General features: G+C 42.2%; 1 protein-coding gene across 2 annotated transcripts in view; it reads left to right on the plus strand.

The window, feature by feature from the left end:
* The window catches only part of ric8b (RIC8 guanine nucleotide exchange factor B), a 111350-nt gene that overhangs the window by 26504 nt on the left and 63290 nt on the right, over positions 1-21556 (plus strand). The window contains exon 2 of one of the 2 annotated variants that reach the window (XM_059978586.1): positions 2109-2720. In XM_059978586.1, coding sequence (XP_059834569.1) covers positions 2241-2720 — 480 coding nt within the window. In that variant the 5' untranslated portion in view covers positions 2109-2240. Of the gene's footprint in view, positions 1-2108; positions 2721-21556 lie in introns of those variants that run through there. The other variant, XM_059978585.1, reaches the window with a different exon arrangement.

The following is a 21556-nucleotide window of genomic DNA, read 5'->3' on the forward strand; positions in this document are numbered from 1 at the left end:
TATTATTGAAATACTAAATATACAACAATATATGTCACCATATCCAACCCTGAGATTAATTTTCTTGTGAGCAATCACAGTAAATACAAAGAAACACAATAGAATCAATGAAAAACTGCACACGCCAGAGATGGTCAACCAACCAATGTGCAAAAGACAACAGAGTATGCAAATATAAAAAAGGAAAAAAACCCAAACAAAATAGTAATAATAAATAAGCAATAAATATCAAGAAAGTGAGGTGAAGAGTCCTTGAAAGTGAGTCCATAGGTTGTGGAAGCAGTTCAGTGTTGGGGTGAGTGAAGTTATCCCCTTTGGTTCAAGAACCTGATGGTTGAGGGTTTGAAGGCAGAAGAGGAGCGAAGAATTGTGTTTAAGAGGATGAGCTTTATTTGTCATATGTATATCAAAACAGTAAGACATACAGAGAAATATGTCATTTGTATCAGAAACCAACACAGCCCCAGGGGGCAGCTTGCAAGGGTCGCCATGCTTTTGGCACCAACATAGCATGCCCACAACTTACTGAGCCTAACCCATACATGTTTGAAATGTGGGAGGAAACCGAAGTACCTGGAAGAAACACACGTGGTCATGGTGAGAATGTACTCCTTAAAGATATTGCTTGTTGGTGGCATCTTGCTGGAGGTGCTATAAATGACAGAGGATGTTATGTTGAGTGAGTGGGATCAAGAGCAACTGGTAGTATCAATAGAAAGTGCTAGAGAGACTTGAGGGGCAAGCAGCATCTACAAAGAAGGAAACAGCTACCATTTCAGGTGTATGATTTGCCATCAGAGCTGAATATTTCGTTGATCTGAAATGTTAACCGTTTCCTCTCCATCAGTACTTTTACGTCCAGCATCAGTGGTTTTTGCTGGTTTCACCAGTGACGCCTGGTGTGTTTGTAGACAAGGGAAGGTTGAAAACAGACTGGGGGAAATGAGTGCCCTGCCAATTGTGACAGAGGTGCATACCTGGTTGTGGTAAACAGAGGGTGCCTGAGAACAGCTGGTGTGAAAAATGACTCCATGGGAATGCATGGGACATGAGATGGAGGAATGAGGAGAATGGAATTGGCATCTTTTTGGAAGCAGCTGTGAGTGTTGGTAGATTCATAGTAGTATTAAATAAACCCTTCAACACATAAGCTAAGAAATAAAACCTGAAGTAGGCCATTTGGCTCTACCATTCATCAAGATCATGACCCTTTATGTCCGTACAGTTCTCATATCTGTTTATTTCCTAATCACAGAATACTATCACTGGCATATGTCATGAAATTTGGTGTTTTGTGGCAGTAGCACATTGCAATATATAATAATAAAAATACTATAAATTACAATGTACATAAATAAAGAATTGCTTTAAATAAGTAGTGCAAAAAGTGAGGGGAAAAATTGTGATGCAGTGTTCATGGGTTCACTATGTATTCAGAAATATAGCAGAGGGGAAAATCTGTTGCTGAAGTGTGTGAATTCAGGGTCCTGTACCCGCTTCTCAATGGTAACAATGAAAAGAGGACGTGTCCTGGGTGATGGGAGTCTTTAATGATGGATGCCATCTTTTTGAGGAATCGCCTTTTGAAGATATTCTCAATGCTGGGCAAGCCAGTGTCCATGAAGAAGCTGGCTGATTGATTTCCAGTGTCCCCAGTGCTGGAAAGGCCAGTGTCAATGATGGAGCTGGCTGATTGATTTCCAATGTCCTCGATGCTGGGAAAGCCTGTGCCCAGTGTCCATGATGGAGGTGGCTGATTGATTTCCATTACTAGCGGAAACAATATTCTCATATTTATGGTACAAAATGCATAATTGATGAAACATTTCAAATTGATGTTATTATGTTCAAATAAGAAGTTGAGTTACTATTTCTATTTAGGAACAACTGATCTGTGTTTGTGTGCTCTAACTAGTTGATGCACTATATTTTTAACTCCTGTTTTGAAATGCCATTAGTTTCCTTGCTGCTTCACTGTCTGATAGTTGTGATCTCATTAGTGCTCTCAAATGCAGCATTTAAGTTTTCCTTATTCATCTGCTGTTCTGTAAGATCTGTTTTTTTTTATAAAATCTCTTATTAATTATTTGTTTTTCTATAATTGGCAGAAGCTATGCAATGAAGTACTGAAAATATTGCAGAAAGACCTGGCGTTGTCCTGTCAAGCCACCTGTCTGGAAACTATCCGTATTCTGTCCAGAGACAAGAAGATTTTGGCTCCTTTGACCACCAGGCCAGGAATGCTGCTTCTGATGAGGCTGGCTGGGTTGGAGTATACACAAAAATCCCCACAAGAAACCTCTCACTTTGGTGTAAAAGTTGAGGCATTAAAATGTCTGTGCAACCTTGTGTTTAACAGTGAGGCAGCACAGCAACTTAGTGTGGACTTTAAGATTGTTATAGGTGTCTGTGAGCGCCTGAAGATGCACAGAGACAAGAACCTATCACACGAGATTAAGTTCTTTGACTTGCGCCTCCTTTTCCTGTTGTCCGCCTTACGGATAGACATCAGAACTCAGCTGAAGAAGGAATTGCAGGGCCTGCTTTTGCTTACAGATGTCCTGGAGAACACACTAGATATCAAATGGACAGATAAGTATGTGGTGGCCACAAATCATAGGAATACTTCCTTGTCTGAAGAACAGGTCGATTTTGCCATCGAGTCTCTCAAGGTTCTCTTTAACGTCACATATGACTGCAGCCAGCAGCAAACTGATGAAGTAAGTTTTGTTTTTTATTTGAGTTTCTGAAGTGTGTGAACATTTGGTCCAGAGAGAGGGGTGCATTGTCCACTCATCAATCCAACTGATATCATGGTTCATTTTCAATTTTATCCTTTGTATAACATCCGGGAAGAACTGTGATTGGCTTAAACATGTGACAGAGAGGGAGCTTGTAGATCTGAGATGATATTGATTTGGAAAGATGTTAATATGATTGAAAGAATACAGAAAACTTTTACAAAGATGTTGCCAAGACTCGAGGACCTGAGTTATAGAGGCAAATTGAACAGGTTAGGACTTTAGTCACTAAAGTGTAGGAGAATGAGGGAAGATTTGATAGAGATATACAAAATTATGATGGGTTTAGACAAAGTAAATGCAAGCAGGCTTTTTCCACTGAAAAAGATGGGTTGGATAAGACTATAGACAATAGACAATAGGTGCAGAAGTAGACCATTCGGCCCCTCGAGTCTGCACCGCCTTTCTGAGATCATGGCTGATCATTCACTATCAATACCCAGTCACTGCCTTGTCCCCATATCCCTTGATTCCCCTATCCATCAGATATCTATCTAGCTCCTTGAAAGCATCCAGAGAATTGGCCTCCACCGTCTTCCGAGGCAGTGCATTCCACACCTCCGCAACTCTCTGGGAGAAGAAGCTCTTCCTCAACTCTGTTTTAAATAACTGACCTCTTATTCTCAATCCATGCCCTCTGGTACTGGACTCTCCCAACATCTGGAACATATTTCCTGCCTCAATCCTATCAAATCCTTTAATTATCTTAAACATTTCAATCAGATCCCCTCTCAATCTCCTCAATTCCAGCGTGTACAAGCCCAATCTCTCTGCGTAAGACAGCCCTGCCATCCCAGGAATCAACCTAGTGAATCTACGCTGCACTTCCTCAATTGCCAGAATGTCCTTCCTTAAACCTGGAGACCAAACTAGACCCGTAGGTTAAGGGTGAAAGATGAAATGGTTAAGGGGAACATGAGGGGTAACTTCTTCACTTAGAGGGTTGTGAGAGTGTGGAATGAGTTGCCAGCACAAGTGGTGGATGCACGTTTGATTGTAACATATAAGAGAAATTTGGATAGGTATGTGGATGAGGTGGTTATGAAGGGCTGTGGTCCCATTGCAGGTCGATGAGATTAGGCAGATTAATAGTTCGGCCTGAACTAGATGGGCTGAAGACTTATTTCTGTGCCATAGTGTTTCATGACGCTATGACTCCTTCAGAGATAATGCTTTATTGAAGGCTCGCTGACTATGTAGTGACCTGGGCATCCTCATTCAGGAATAGGCGTGGGGTCTTTCTTAGGTGAGAATAGTTTTAAGGTGGCATGTGATGATGGGCCAAATTTCAGTCAGTGCCCTGTGGACATGGTGAAGTGATATGTGAGCTAGGTAGGTCTTTAGAAATCTGGAACAGTAATAAGGTATTGGATTCATATAACTTAATATCTGAGGAGGCCATTGTTTCTAACATCAGTCCAGAGTAAATCTACTGAAGAGTTCCTACTGGCCATGTGTGATTGTACACATTAAGCATCATCCAGTTACTATTTTAGTTAATTAAATTTCTGGTTTCACCATCCTTTCAGGCTCTGAGTTTAGGATGCTTGTTACAATGATTCAAGATTCAGGATTGTTTAATGTCATTTCCATTACACAAATGTAAAGGAAAATGTAATAGTTGTTACTCCAGACCCATTGCAGCATGGAAAAAAACTTTAAGGTAAAGAATACAATAAAAATAACAAATCACAATAAATATAAATATATAGGATAGCTTATATGCATAGATTTGATTGTATGTTCTTAAAGTGATGGCAGTGGCAGTGTTTGTACATAAGGTGACTGACAGGAAATGATAAAGTAATAAAAAACACAAAATGCTGGTAGAACTCAGCAGGCCAGACAGCATGTATGGGAGGAGGTAATAACGACATTTTGGGCCGAAACCCTTCATCAGGAGTGAAGTAACATGGGATGGTTGAGGGGGGATAAGAAGTGGGGGTAGGGATGAAGAAGAGAGCTGGAAAGTGATAGGCTGAAGGGAAATGGGCTAGGGGGAAGGTGGAGAATTATGGGAAATAAAAGAGAAAGAAAGGTAGGGCTGGGGGGAGAGATTATAGTGAGGGGGAAAAAAGAGAGAGAAAGAGAACCAGACTAAGATAATAGGGATGGGGGTAAGGGTGGGGGGCAGGGGTATCAACGGAGGTCAGTGAGTTGGATGTTCATGCCGGCAGGAAGGAGGCTACCTAGGTGGGAGATAAGGTATTGCTCCATTGACCTGTGTGTGGCCTTATCTTGACGGTAGAGGAGGCTATGGACAGACATGTCGGAGTGGGAGTGGTCTGTGGAATTGAAGCATGTGGCCACCGGGAGATCCCGCCACTGCTGGAGGACTGAGTGCCGGTGTTCAGCGAAATGGTCTCCCAGTCTGCGGCGGGTCTCCCCATTGTATAAATGGCCACATCGGGAGCACCGGATACAGTACATCACCCAGTTGACTCACAGGTGAAGTGGTGCCTCACCTGAAAGGACTGTCTGGGGCCTGGGATGGTGGTGAGGGAAGAAGTGTGGGGGCAGGTGTAGCACTTCTTCCGTTTGCAGGGATGAGTGCCCGGAGGGAGGTCCATGGGGAGGGATGGGGGGGATGAATGGACAAGGGAGTCGCGTAGGGAGCCATCCCTGCGGAAAGCCGAGAGTGGGGGGGAGGGGAAGATGTGGTCGGTGGTGGGATCACGTAGGAGGTGCCGGAAGTTACGGAGGATTATGCATTGGATCTGTAGGCTGGTAGGGTGATAGGTGAGGACCAGGGGGACTCTATCTCTGGTGGGCTGGCGGGGGGATGGGGTGAGGGCAGAGATGCGTGAAATACGGGAGATGCAATGGAGGGCAGAGTTGATAGTGGACGAAGGGAAGCCCCTTTCTTTAAAAAAGGAAGACATCTCCTTTGTCCTAGAATGAAAGGCCTCATCCTGAGAGCAGATGTGGCGGAGGCGGAGGAATTGAGAGAAAGGGATAGCATTTTTGCAGGAGACGGGGTGGGAGGAGGAATAGTCTAGGTAGCTGTGGGAGTTAGTAGGTTTGTAGTAGACATCAGTGGATAGGTGGTTGGGGGCATTGAGAGTGGCTTCGTGGGTGGACGTGTTGATCAGCCTTACTGGTGGACAGCTCCCATCTGTTACTAATTTTATACTCTCTAGTTATTAATTTCTCTTTTAAGAGAAATGGATACTTCCTATTCACTCTGTCCAAGCCTCTCATAATTTTGCACATTTTGATTAACTCATCTGTCAAGTTCCTAATGCAAAAAAAGCAACCACATTATAGCAATGTCTCCCTGTAGTCAAAATTCACCCCTAGCAATATCACTGTAAAATTCCTCGACACTCCCTCTTGTGACCAGAGCAAGGACATAACTAATGTTTTATGTGAAAACACAAAATGCTGGCAGATCTCAGCAGGCCAGACAGCATCTATGGAAGGAGGTAGTGATGACGTTTTGGGCTGAAACCCTTCATCAAGAGTGAAGTAACTTGGGATGGTGGAGAGGGGATAAGAAGGGTTTCGGCCGAAAATGTTGTCACTACCTTCTCCCATAGATGCTGTCTGGCCTGCTGAGTTCAGCCAGCATTTTGTGTTTTTATTTATTTCCAGCGTCTGCAGATTCACTCGTGTGCCTTTAATGTTTTATGTGGCCTATTTGTCATTTTTCTGATCATAAATTCCTTGCCTTGGCCAATAAAGGCAGTGCTCTATTAGCTTTATTATCATCAGAGTACAGGAACTGCACTCTGACCCCTTTTTCAGTGTTTTGCATAGTTTGTTTATTCATTTCCCTTTATTCCTTTCCCCAAGTGCATTATCTTAACTTTGCTGGATTAAATTCCACTCTCTATTGATACGGCTTTTGACAACTTAAAAAAATGTAAATCTGACAGGGACGGTGATATACTGAATCCAAAGTTGGTACAGTAGCAGGAAGCAAGAATCATCCACCTGCTGCTTCACAGCTCCAGTGTCCCACTTCAGTGCTGACCTCCTGGCTATCAGTGCTGTCTGTTGACCCAGGTTCTCCATTTCCCATCTACTAGCTAAAGATGTGCCTTGGTAGGCCATTGTACATCATAAGAAATTATATCAATGTTTTTACTTTCTTGGGATACTCAGCCTGTGTCAAAGGTGTCATGTAAGCTGGTTAATTTAAAATGATTTTGGTGGATGCAGAGACCATCAGACATAGGAGCAGAATTAGGCCATTCAGCCCATTGAATCTGCTCCACCATTCCATCAGGGCTGATTTATCATCTCTCTTGCCTTCTCCCTGTAACCTTCGACGCCCTGACTAATCAAGAACCAATCGACCTCCCCTTTAGATACACCCAATGACATGTCCTCCACAGGCATCTGTGGCAATGAATTCCACAGGTTCACCACCCTCTGGCTAAAGAAATTCCTGATCAGCTCTGTTCTAAATGGATATCCCTCTATTCTAAGGCTGTGCCCTCTGGTTTTAAACTCGCCCACCGTAGAAAACATCCTCTCCACGTCCACTCTATCTAGGCCTTTCAATATTCAATAGGTTTCAATGAGATTCCCCCTCATTCTTCTAAACACCAGCAAGTGTAGCTCAGAGCCATCAAACACTCCTCGTACACTAACTCTTTCATTCCAGGATCGTTCTCGTGAACCTTCTCTGGATTTTTTTCTAATGTCAACACATTTTCTCAGGTAAGTGACTCAACACTACTCTCAATATTCCAAGTGTGGTCTGTCCAATGCCTTATAAAGCCTCAGTATTTCAGCAGTCCTTGTTTTTGGCAAAAGTTGATACTTCTGGGCTTATATTTGGAGAAAACTTAAGTATATGATGAATACATTTATTTCAGTGATTGTATATGAAATGCTATGCAGAGATGTGAAGGAGGTTCAGCTTGTCACAGAATACTGTAACAAACGTTTATAGATGTACTCTAATAGAGGTATCCAGACTGGTTGCATTCTGGTCTAATTTAGCAATTCAAACACACAGATACATGAGAAGCTGCAGTGAGTAGTGGTCTTTGCCCAGTACATCACAAGCACATTCTCCCCACCACTATCAGTAGTATCTGCAGGTTGTGATGCCTCAAGAAGGCAAAGTCTATCATCGAAGGTCCCATTTTTTAGGTCATGCCATCTCACTACAGTCATGAGACACAAGGTACCAAAAAGCCTGAAGTCCTGAACCACCAGGTTCAGGAACAGCTAAGTCCCTTCAACCATTTACAAAGCTGTTGCCAGAACTTGAGTACCTGAGTTATAGGGAAAGGTTAAATAGGTTAGGACTTTATTCCCTAGAGTGTAGAATAATGAGGGGCGATTTGACAGAGGTATACAAAATTATGAGTGGTATTGATAGGGTAAATGCAAGCAGGCTTTTTCCACTGAGGTTGGGTGAAATGAGAATTAGAGGTCTTGGGTTAAGGATGAAAGGTTAAATGTTTAAAGGTAACATTGGGTGGAATTTCTTCACTCAGAGGGTGGTGATAGTGGTGAATGAGCTGCCAGTAGAAGTGGTGGATGTGGGTTTAATTTCAGCATTTAAGAGAAATTTAGTTACATGAATGGGAGAGGTATGGTGGGCTCTGGTCCAGGTAAAAGTTGATGGGACTGGGCAGATTAATAGTTTGGCACTGACTAGATGGGTTGAATAGTCTTTTTCTGAGCTGTAATGATCGATGACTCTATGTCTATGTAGTTCTTAAACCAACCGGCACAACCCTAATCAATACAGTTTAGCAACATTATCTGCACTTTGCACTACAATAGATTTTTTTTTTGTTTTAAATTCATTCTTTCATGTAAAATTGTGTATAATTTATGTTTAAATTTTGTTTTTCTTCTGAACGCTATTTGTATGATGCTATGTGCCTGCAATGCTGCTGTAAGTAAGTTAGATCAAGTAAGGCTGATCAACACTTCCACCCACTAACTCCACCATTACTTTTATTATTTCCCATCAGCCCAGTGTCACTTTATGGACATAAATCAATCTATGTATATAAGCTATCTGATATATGTATATTTATGATGCTGCATCAGATTCAGAGTAACATTTATTCTCCTTTTCACTTGCATGCTGGAAATGGCATTAACTAATCTTGAATCTTGTATATAGTCGGCTCTCTTTATCTGCGAGTTCCAACTTCACAAATTCAACCGCGAATCAAGAAAACTCAGAAATGCTCTTCCAGCACTTGTTGTTCGAGCATGTACAGACTTGTTTTCCTTGTCATTATTCCCTAAACAATGCAGTATAACAACTATTTTACATAGCATTTACATTGTATTAGGTATTATAAGTAATCTAGAAATGATTTGAAGTATATGGGAGGATGTGCGTGGGTTATCTTGGATCGGGATTGGAAAAAATTGGAAGTTCTCTTACTAAGTAAGTCGGAACAGGTACATCCAGTATTATTTAGCGTCAGTTTGTCAAATGTTTGTCTTAGTATATAGTTTACTTTTCTATGCACATAAAACGCTTAAGAACGTATGTTTCAGCGCCAGGCTCGGGGACGGAAGTTCTGGAGCTTGATCCAGTGACAGACCGTTCCCGAGTGCACTCTCCACTGTGCCGGGTTGATGTGGAGGATCAAAAACCCAAAACCCAATAATTAAACCACTGCGTTGCTTAGTAATAATTGTAGCTTTCATTGGGGCAGGGCCTTTCTCACTTTATCCTTTAAAATTGTTCCGATCGTTGACCGACATAGCCTAATGCTTTTCCAATGACCGATGGCATTTTACCTCTTTCCAATCGCTTTATTATTTCACTTTATTTTCAATTGTGATCCAATTATTTTTGTGAACAGAAACACTATGGATTCAGAGTTCCGCTGCTGGGTCTTAATGTCCACTACATTGAGACAGGTTGAATAAGGGACTTTGGTATCCGCGAGGGGTCCCAGAACCAATCCCTCACAGATAAGGAGGGCCGACTGTATTTGTACATTTGACAATAAACTCAACTTTGACTTGATTTCTGTCTCCGTGTAAGTGCCCATATTTGATATCAGTGCAGCTTGTTTGTTTTCCTCTCCATTTTTTCAGTACTTTTCCTCTCTGAGAGTGGATGATGTGCCCAGCCTGACCTGCCGGACACGTTCTCCTGCTCTGCATTTTGCTACTCCTACATTCTTTTGTCTATATTCTCAATCTCTGACTGCTCCCATTCACTGGTTGGCCAGGTCACCTTACAGCATATTCCCATGGTTACCCTGGTTTTACCGTCAGAGATAATCACTTTTCCAAACTCTCCCTGCAGCTTAATGAGCTTTTTATATCCTCAGTTCCATGGAAGGTTCTTCAGTCTGCACTGTTAACTCTGTTTCTCTTATCACCAATGAGGCCTGACCTGCTGATACTTCCAGCATTCTGTGTTTGTAGTTTAGATTTCTAACAGCTGCAGTTCCATTAATTTTCTGATTAACTGTTTGCTCTTTGGCTGGTGTTTGTTGCTCTGTAATGAGTAACCTGCTGGATTATTTCAGTCATCATTTAAAAGTCAACACTTTCCTGTGATTCTGATGTCACAATGTTAAAACATACAACAATAGAGCATCAGCCAGGCCATTTGGCCCATGATGTTGTACTGATCTTGATGCTAATTTATACTAAATATCTTCCTATGGATTATCAAGCTGTTGTGATGGTGTTCTGCTGAACATGGTGTGCGTGCTGTTTCGGCCCCGGAATGTGTGGTGACACTTGTGGGCTGCCCCCAGAACATCTTGGGTGTGTTGGTTGTTAATGAAAATGATGCATTTTACTGTGTGTTTTGATGTACCTGTGATAAATCTGAATCCATATCCCTCCATTCCCTTCATATTTATGTGCCAAGTGCATTGACTAGGCCAGGTAAGGATGGCAGATTAGTTTCCCTGAAATTCACTAGGAACCCATTAATTTTTTCTGCTGGTTGGTTACCTCAAGAACAAAAGGAGTTAAGAGCAGGAGTAGGCCATCAGGCCCCTGAAGCCTGCCCCACCACAAAGTTTGATCTGCTCTGAACTCCTCTTCAAAATACCTCTCTGTTCCTTGATCATATATCCACTTCATAGATCTGTAGTGAACAGAGCTTCTGTCATCATCATGGGCAGAGGATTTCAGAAATTCATCTTCTTCTGTGGACCAAAACTGTGCACTGTATTCCAGTGTTACGATATGGTGACAATGAATATAGAACTGAGACAGGTTTTTTTTAATAAACAAATGAACATTTATTAAACTCTGCTCAATAGAAATGAAAAGTAAACAAATGACGAATTTAACCAGAAGTTAACAGTTCTTAAAGCAATAGATGAGAACACAGTTCTTAAAGTGATAAATGAGAAAGTCCACATGATTTATACAGTCAATTAGGAGAGACTTTCCTGAAGTAACGAATTCCTCGACAACGTGACATTACTGCTGATCCCAGCCGAAGTATGCCTTGCCCGAAGGATTCACGATGAAAGAAATTAAGACGGCTTAAAGGAACTGACCTTTTTCATGGTGAATAACACTGTACCTTTCTGCTCTCACAAGGAAGGGGCTATCTCGGATGCAGGTTACTATTTCCTGAACAAAGATCCAATAAGGTTGATCCTGTATTAAACCGCCGATGACACCAACTTTACTCGATCCTTTGGGTTTCCATACTTAGATAAATCTTCACTCTCCAATATGTAGACTTTAAAATTAAATCAAATGTGCATCAAACATAACTGGCAGTGATTTTCAAAACTGCCAGCACAACGATAATGTACCATACAGTAAAAATTAAAACTCCACTTTAAAACAAAACTGCGTCAAGAAACCAAATACGCAGCGTAACGCAGTAACGGACGACTTAAACAATGCCCCAACAAAAGCTCCTGCGTCACAGCAGGCTTTCCCCATTCCTGTTGGAACAGGCGATCACATGACCTCGCACTGGCGGGAAAATTACATCACATGACCTCACTCTGGTGGGAAAATACATCACACAACCATCACAAGACTGTTACATCATGCTTACCGGATACTCAATTACATCATGGCCATGAGACAGTCACAAGATACCCATGGGATATGTAACACCAAGTGTGGCCTGTACAGTTGCTGTAAAACTTCCCTGTTATTAAACTCCAACCCCTTTTACAATAAAGACCAAAATGCTGTTTCCCACGTTCATGACTTGTTGACCCTGCCTGCTAACTTTTTGTGTTCTGTGCATGGTGACCTGTCCATTTTTAACCTGAGTTTCTCTAGATCTTGTCCCTTCTGATTTGGATGTTTGTAAGTTTTACCATCTTAATTGGAATTAACCCTTCTGATATCTTAAGCATATTACCAAAGCTGGGACAGCGAAGACTGATACAAAAAATTAATTTAACATAACTGCCATTTCTTTGTTTGCTGTTATTATCTCACTGGCTTTTTCTAGAGGCCCTACATCACCTGCCCTTTTTATAACAATTACAGCACAGAAACAGGCCATCTCAGCCCTTCTAATCCATGCCGAACGTTTACTCTCACCTAGTCCCGCTGACCCGCACTCATCCCATAACCCTCCATTCCTTTCCTGTCTGTATATCTATCCAATTTTACTTTAAATGACAATACCGAACCTGCCTCTACCACTTCTACTGGAAGCTCATTCCACACAGCTACCACTCTCTGAGTAAAGAAATTCCCCCTCGTGTTACCCTTAAACTTTTGCCTCCTAACTCTCAACTCATGTCCTCTTGTTTGAATCTCCCCTTCTCTCAATAGAAAAAGCCTATCCACGTCAACTCTATCTATCCCCCTCATAATTTTAAATACCTCTATCAAGTCCCCCCTCAACCTTCTACACTCCAAAGAATAAAGACCTAACTTGTTCAGCCTTTCCCTGTAACTTAAGTGCTGAAACCCAGGTAACATTCTAGTAATTTTTCTCTGTACTCTCTCTATTTTGTTGACATCTTTCCTATAATTCAGTGACCAGAACTGTACACAATACTCCAAATTCGGCCTTACCAATGCCTTGTACAATTTTAACGTTACATCCCAACTCCTATACTCAATGCTCTGATTTATAAAGGCCAACATACCAAAAGCTTTCTTCACCACCCTATCCACATGAGATTCCACCTTCAGGGAACTATGTACCATTATTCCTAGATCACTCTGTTCTACTGCATTCCTTAATGCCCTACCATTTACTATGTATGTCCTATTTGGATTATTCCTACCAAAATGTAGCACCTCACACTTATCAGCATCATTAAGCCCACTCTTCTAACTGGCCTAAATCTCTCTACAAGCTTTGAAAACCTACTTCATTATCCACAACGCCACCTACCTTAGTATCATCGGCATACTTACTAACCCAATTTACCACCCCATCATCCAGATCATTAATGTATATGACAAACAACATTGGACCCAGTACAGATCCCTGAGGCACACCACTAGTCACCAGCCTCCAATCTGACAAACAGTTATCCACCACTACTCTCTGGCATCTCCCATCCAGCCACTGTTGAATCCATTTTACTGCTTCATTATAACGATTGAACCTTCCTAACTAGCTATTTTTCTATTTATGTATCAGTAGAAACCTTTACTGTTTTTATACTACATGTAAGTTTCCTTCAGAGTTAATTCTCTCCCTTATATACTTCTGATGCTGGTTCCTTGTACTGGTCTGTCCCACTTTGTATGTCCTACTTTTCAATTTAACATTATTCTTTACTTCCCTTGTTAGCCATGGGTTACTTTTCTGGGGAAATAACTTAGCAGACATAGAGAACATGCATTAATTTTTATTTAGAGCTCACCGTTGCTGTTGGATTCAAATCTTATCGCCAGTAATTAGCTTGATCCCACTATACTGCACATAAGTGTAAATACAAAGAGAGCACGGCAGCGCCTCTGCTTCCTTAGAAATTTGCGAAGATTTGGCATGACATTTAAAACTTTGACAAACTTCTATAGGCGTGTGATGGAAAGTATATTCACTGGGTGCATCACAGCCTGGTATGGACAAAGTAACCATATAACATGGAAATAGGCCATCTCGGCCCTTCTAGTCCATGCTGAACGCTTACTTTCACTTAGTCCCACCGACCTGCACTCAGCCCATAACCCTCCATTCCTTTCCTGTCCATATACCTATCCAATTTTACTTTAAAGGACAATACCAAACCTGCCTCTACCACTTCTACTGGAAGCTCGTTCCACACAGCAACCACTCTCTGAGTAAAGAAGTTCCCCCTTGTATTACCCCTAAACTTTTGCCCCCTATCTCTCAACTCATGTCCTCTTGTTTGAATCTCCCCTACTCTCAGTGGAAAAAGCCTATCCACGTCAACTCGATCTATCCCCCTCATAATTTTAAATACCTCTATCAAGTCTCCCCTCAACCTTCTACATGCCAGAGAATAAAGACCTAACTTGTTCAACCTTTCTCTGTAACTTAGGTGCTGAAACCCAGGTAACAGTAACAGCAGTAGGACTCTGTTAGTCTCGATAGACCTGGAAACTTACCAAGGCGCAAGCCTGGGCAAGGTTTTTTTTTATGGAAGACCGGCAGTTGCCCAGGCTGCAAGTCTCCCCTCTCCACACCACCGATGTTGTCCAAGGGAAGGGCATTATGGACACAACATTGCCCTTGAATGGAAAATCCTATAAAAATTATGGATATGGCCCAGTCCAAAATGGGTAAAGCCTTCCCCAACATTGAGCACATCCACATAGTGCGTTGTGGCGGGAAAGCAGTTTCCATCATCAGGACTCCCACCACCCAGGTCATGCTTTCTTCTTGCTGCTGCCATCAGGAAAAAAAAATACAGGAGCCTCAGGACCCGCCCCAACAGATTTGGGAGCAGTTATTACCCCTCAACCATCAGGCTCTAGAACCAGAGTGGATAACTTCACTCAACACACACAAAATGCTGGTGGAACACAGCAGGCCAGGCAGCATCTATAAGGAGAAGCACTGTTGATGTTTCGGGCTGAGACCCGAGGACCGTCCTGACGAAGGGTCTCGGCCCGAAACGTCGCCAGTGCCTCTTGTAGATACTGCCTGGTCTGCTGTGTTCCACCAGCATTTTGTGTGTGTTTGAATTTCCAGCATCTGCAGATTTCCTCGTGTTTGCTCTTTAACTTCACTCAACATCAATTGCCCCATCACTGAACTTTTCCCACAACCAAAGGACTCCTTACCTCATGTTCTTGATATTTATTGTTTGTTTATTATTATTATTTTTCTTTTGTATTTGCACAGTTTGTTATCATTTGCACACCGTTTCTCTGCCCCATTGGCTATAGTCTTCCATTGATTCCATTTGGTTATTGGATTTACTGAGATTGCCTGCAAAAAAACAGATCTCAGGGTTGTCGCAGAGTCAGAGTCATAGAAAAGTACAGCACAGAAATAAGCCCTTTGTCCCATGCAGTCCATGCTGAACCATTTAATCTGCCTAGTCCCATCAACCTATACCCAGACCATAGCCCTCCATATCCCTCCCATCCATGTACCTAGCCAAACTTCTCTTAAATGTTGAAATCAAGCTGACATGCACCACTTGCACTGACAGCTTGTTCCACACTCTCAGGACTGTTTACGTGAAGAAGTTCCCCCTCATGTTCCCCATAAACATTTTACCTTTCACCCTTAACCCATGACCTTCAGTTGTAGTCCCATCCAACCTCAGTGGAAAAAGCCTGCTTCCATTTAATCATTCTATACCATAAGATCATAAGATATAGGAACAGAGTTAGACCATTTTGGTCCATCGAGTCTGCTCCATCATTTCATCATGGCTGATCCACTGTTCCTCTCAACACCAATCTCCTCCCTTCTCCCCATTTCCCTTCATGCCCTGAATAATCAAAAAATATCAAGCCCTGCTTTAAATGTACCCAATTACTTGGCCCCCACAGCCACCTGTGGCAACAAATTCCACAGAACCACCACTCGCTGGCTAAAGAAATTCTACTTCATCTTCACTCTCTGGCAAGGATGTCGTTGGTAAGTGGGGGGCCTTCAAAGGAGAAATTTTTGAGAGCGCAGAGTTTGTATGTTCCTGTCAGGATTAAAGGCAAAGTGAATAAGAATAAGGAACCTTGGTTCTCTAGGGATATTGGAACTCTGATGAAGAAGAGAGAGATGTATGACATTTATAGGAAACGGAGCAAATAAGGTACTTGAGTATAAAAAGTGCAAAAGAATACTTAAGAAAGAAATCAGGAGGGCTAAAAGACATGAGGTAGCTTTGGCAGTCAAGGTGAAGGATAATTCAAAGATCTTCTACAGGTATATTAAGCGCAAAAGGATAGTAAGGGATAAAATTGGTCCTCTTGAAGATCAGAGTGGTTGGCTATGTATGGAACCAAAAGAAATCAGGGAGATCTTAAATGGGATTTTTGTATCTGTATTTACTAAGGAAACTGGCATGGAGTCAATGGAAATAAGGTAAGCAAGTAGTGAGGTCGTGGAACCTATACAGATTGAAGAGGAGGAGGTGCTTGCTATCTTGAGGCAAATCAGAGTAGATAAATCCCCAGGACCTGACAGGGTATTTCCTCGGACCTTGAAGGAAACTAGTGTTGAAATTGCTGGGGCCCTGGCAGATATATTTAAAATGTCGGTATCTACGGGTGAGGTGCCGGAGGATTGGAGGATAGCTCATGTTGTTCTGTTGTTTAAAAAAGACTCTAATAGTAATCTGGGAAATTATAGGCTGGTAAGTTTGATGTCGGTAGTAGGTAAATTATTGGAAGGAGTACTAAGAGATGGGATCTACAAGTACTTAGATAGACAAGGACTTATTAGGGAGAGTCAGTATGGCTTTGTTCGTGGTAGGTCATGTTTAACAAATCTCTTTTTCACGGAGGTTACAAGGAAAGTGGATGAAGGGAAGGCAGTGGATGTTGTCTACATGGACTACAGTAAAGCCTTTGACAAGGTCCCACATGGGAGGTTAGTTAGGAAGATTCGGTGGCTAAGTATACATGGTGAGGTAGTAAACTGGATTAGACATTGGCTCAATGGGAGAAGTCAGAGAGTGGTAGTGGAGGATTACTTCTCTGAGTGGAGGCCTGTGACTAGTGGTGTGCCACAGGGATCAGTGCTGGGTCCATTGTTATTTGTCATCTATATCAATGATCTGGATGATAAAGTGGTGAATTGGATCAGCAAATTTGCTTATGATACAAAGATTGGAGGTGTAGTGGACAGTGAGGAAGGTTTTCAAAGCTTGCAGAGGGATTTGGACCAGCTGGAAAAATAGGCTGAAAAATGGCAGATGGAGTTTAATACAGACAAGTGTGAGGTATTGCACTTTAGAAGGAAAAACCAGGGTAGAACATACAAGGTAGATGGTAGGGCACTGAGTAGTGCAGTAGAATAGAGGGATCTGGGAATACAGATACAAAATTCCCTAAATGTGGCGTCACAGGTAGATAGGGTAGTAAAGAGAGCTTTTGGTACATTGGCCTTTATAAATCAAAGTATTGAGTATAAGAGTTGGAATGTTATGGTGAGATTGTATAAGGAAATTGGTGAGGCTGAATTTGGAGTATTGTGTGCAGTTTTGGTCACCGAATTACAGGAAGGATATTAACAAGCTTGAAAGAGCGCAGAGAAGCTTTACAAGGATGTTGCCGGAACTTGAGAAACTGAGTTACAGAGAAAGGTTGAATAGGTTAGGACTTTATTCCTTGGAGGCTAGAAGAATGAGGGGAGATTTGATAGAGGTATATAAAATTATGATGGATATAGATAGAGTGAATGCAAGCAGGCTTTTTCCACTGAGGCTAGGGGAGAAAAAAAACCAGAGGCCATAGATTAAGGGTGAAGGGGGAGAAGTTTAAAGGGAACATTGGTGGAGGGGGGGGCTTCTCCACACAGAGGGTGGTGGGAATGTGGAATGAGCTACCAGATGAAGTGGTAAATGCAGGCTCACTTCTAACTTAGGAAAAACCTGGACAGTTACATAGATGAGAGGTGTATGGAGGGATATGGTCCAGGTGCGGGTCAGTGGGACTAGGCAGAAAAATGGTTTGGCAAAGTCAAGAAGGGTCAAAAGGCCTGTTTCTGTGCTGTAATGTTCTATGGTTCTATTCTAAAAAGATGTCCCTCTATTCTGAAGGCTGTGCCCTCTGGTCTTAGATGGCACTTAGATCCTTGCCACACTCACTCTATCGAGGTCTTTCACCATTTGATAGGTTTCAATGAGGTCCATAAGACCATAAGATATGGAGCAGAATTAGGCTATTCAGCCCATCGAGTCTGCTCTGCCATTCCATCATGGCTGATCCCAGATCCCAGACAACCCCATACACTTACCTTCTTGCCATAGCCTTTGATGCCCTGACCAATCAAGAAACTATCAATTTTTTCTTTATATATACCCAGGGCCTTGGCCTCTGTGGCAAAGTATTTCACAGATTCACCACTCTCTGGCTAAAAAGGAATTCCTCCTTACCTCTGTTCTAAAAGGTTGCCCTTCAAATATGAGGCTGTGCCCTCTAGTTCTGGACACCCCCACCATAGGAATCATCCTCTCGACATTCACGTTATCTAGTCCTTTCAACGTTAGCTAGGTTTCAAAGAGATTCTCCCTGCCCCCCCCAAAAAAAATCCATAAGACATAGGAACAGAAGTGGGCCATTTGGCCAATCAAGTCTGCTCTGCCATTCAATCATGGCTGATCCTTTTTCTCCCCCTCCTCATCCGGCCTTCTCCACGTAACCTTTGGTACCATGTCCAATCAATAACCAATCAAGCTCTACCTTAAATACTTCCAACGGCCTGGCCTCCACAGCTACCTGTGGTAATAAATTCCACAAGTTCACCACCCTCTGACAAAAGAAATTTCTTTGCATCTCTTTTTAAATGGATGCCCTCTACCCTGAGGCTGTGCCCTTTTGTTTTAGACTTCCCCCACCATGGGAGACATCCTTTCCACATCTACTCTGACTAGGCCATTCAACATTCAAAAGGATTCAGTGAGATCCCCTTTATCCTCTAAATTACTGTGAGTACAGACCCAGAGCTATCAAACATTCCTCTTATGAAAACCCTTTCATTCCCAGAATTATCCTTGTAAAACCTCCTCTGAACCCTCTCCAATGCCTGCACATCTTTTCTTAGATAAGGAGCCCAAAATTGTTCACAGCACTCAAGGTGAAGCCTTATTAGTGCCTTATAAAGCCTCATTGTCACATCCCTGCTCTTGTATTCTAGACCTCTTGAAATGAATGCTAACATTGCATTTGCCTTCCTCACCATTGACTCAAACTGCAAGTTGCAGAATGTTCTGCACAAGGACTCCCAAGTCCCATTGCGGCTCAGATTTTTGGATTTTTGTCCCCGTTTAGAAAATAGTACCCACATTAATTTCTACTATCAAAGTGCATGACCATGCATTTTCTAAAATTATATTTCATTTACCACTTTCTTGCCCATTCTCCTAATCGAAGTCCTCTGCAGCCTACCTGTTTCCTCAAAACTCCCTGCCCCTGCAAAGGAGAAAAATCTTCATGTTGTGCCTCCATTACAATGGCAAGCAATAAAGAGGGGAGATGTGAGAGGATATTGCCCAACCACTAAAATTGTATACTTAATTACATAAACAGATCAATATACAGTCAGATATGCAATCAGATCGAAGTATATTGTTAAATTTGATGGCCTGGTGAAAGAAGCTGTCCCAGAGCCTGTCGTTCCTGGCTTTTTAATGCTGTGGTGCTGTTTGCCAGATGGTACATTTGAATCAGATTGTGGTTTGGGTTGCTGGAGACCTTGATGATCCTCTGGGCCCTTTTTATAACACCCGCTGCCTCTCCTTTGTCCAGCTTGCTTGTTATTTTCCTTGAAGAACTCTGACAGATTTGTCAGGCAAGATTTCCCTTTACAGAAACCGTGCTGACTTTGACTTATTTTATCATTAGTCTCCTAGGACCCTGAAACCTCATGCTTAATAATGGACTCCAGCACTTTCCCAGCCACGGAGGTTAGGCTAACTGACTTATAATTTCATGTCTTTTGCCATTCTCCCTTCTTAAAGAGTAGAGTGACAATTTCAATTTTCAATTCCTCCAGGACCATGCTGTAATTCTTGAAAGATCATAACTAATGCATCTGCTATCTCGTCAGCATCCTCTTTCAGAACATTGGGATGTAGTCCATCTGGTCTAGGTGACTTATCCACCTTAAGATCTTTCAATTTGTCTAGCACATTTTCCTTTGTAATAGCAATGGCAGCCACTCCTGCTCCCTGACTCTCACAGACCTCTGGTACACTGCTAGTGTCTTCCACAGTAAAGGCGGAAACTAAGTACTCATTTTCATCTGCCATTTCTTTATCTCCCATTACTACCTCACCAGCATCATTTTCCAGTGGTCCAGTGTCAGCTGTCTCCTTCCTTTTACTCTTTATATAACTGAAAAATTTTTAGTATCCTACTTTATATTATTGGTCAGTTTGCCCTCATATTTCATCTTTTCCCTTCTTATAGCTTTTTTTAGTTGCCTTTTGTTGGATTTTATAAACTTTTCAATCATCCAACTTCCCACTCTTGCTGCCCTTTCCTTGGCCTTTATGCAGTCCTTAACTTCCCTTGCCTAACCCTACCATTTGAGAACTTCAGTGGGACATATCTGACCTTGGCCTTGTGAATTATTCTTAGAAATTTCAGCCACCTCTGCTCTGACGTCATCCCTGCTGGTATCCTCTTCCAATCCAGCTGGGCAAGCTCCTCTCTCATGCCTCTGTAATTCCTTTTATTCCATTGCAATACTGAAACATGTGACTTGTACTTCTTCTCAAATTGCTGTATGAATTAAGCTCCCTAAGAAAATCTGGGTTATTACACAACACCCAATCTATGATAGCTTCTCCCCAAGTAGTGTCAAATACAAGTTGCTGTAAGAAGCCATCTTGTTGGCGTTCGACAAATTCCCTCTCTTGCAATCTGACTCCAATCTGATTTTCCCAATCCCTTTGCATTTACATTCCCAGTCACCCATTACAATTGTCCTCTTGAAATGAATGCTAACAGACTAAACTTGCAAATTAACTTTTAGGGAATTGTGCACAAGGACTCACAAGTCCCTTTGCACCTCAGCTTTTTGTATTTTCTCCCCATTTTTAAACAGTCTGTGCTTTTATTTTTTCTTCCTAAGTGCATGACCACACTTCCTGCCACTGTATTCCCTCTGCTACTTTGCCCATTTTCCTAAACTGTCTAAGTCCTTCTGTATCCTCTCTGCTTCCTCTAAACTACCTGCCCCTCCACCTATCTTCATATCATCTGCAACCTTGGCTACAATTCCATCATCTGAGTAATTGATATATAATGTAAAAAAATGTAATCTCAACACTGTTCCCTGTGGAACACCACTAGTCACTGGCAGCCAACCAGAAAAGGCTCCTTTTTTCCCCACTCTTTGTCTCTTGCCAATCAGTGAATGTTCAGTTCATGCTATTGGCTCCATGTACCTATCCAGGAGTCTCTTAAAAGACCCTATCATTTCTGCCTCAACCACTGTTGCTGGCAGCCCATTCCAAGCACTCACCATTCTCTGCGTAAAAAAACTAACCCTTGACATTTCCTCTGTACCTACTTCTGAGCACCTTAAAGCTGTGCCCTCTCGTGCTAGCCATTTCAGCCCTGGAAAAAGCCTTTGACTATACAAACGTTCAATGCCTCTCATCATCTTATACACCTCTATCAGGTCACGTCTTGTCCTCCTTCACTCCAAGGAGAAAAGGCCTAGTTCACTCAACCTATTCTCATAAGGCATGCCCCCCAATCCT

This window comes from Hypanus sabinus, chromosome 8 (assembly GCF_030144855.1).
Source record: "Hypanus sabinus isolate sHypSab1 chromosome 8, sHypSab1.hap1, whole genome shotgun sequence".
NCBI classification, from domain to species: Eukaryota; Metazoa; Chordata; class Chondrichthyes; order Myliobatiformes; family Dasyatidae; genus Hypanus; species Hypanus sabinus.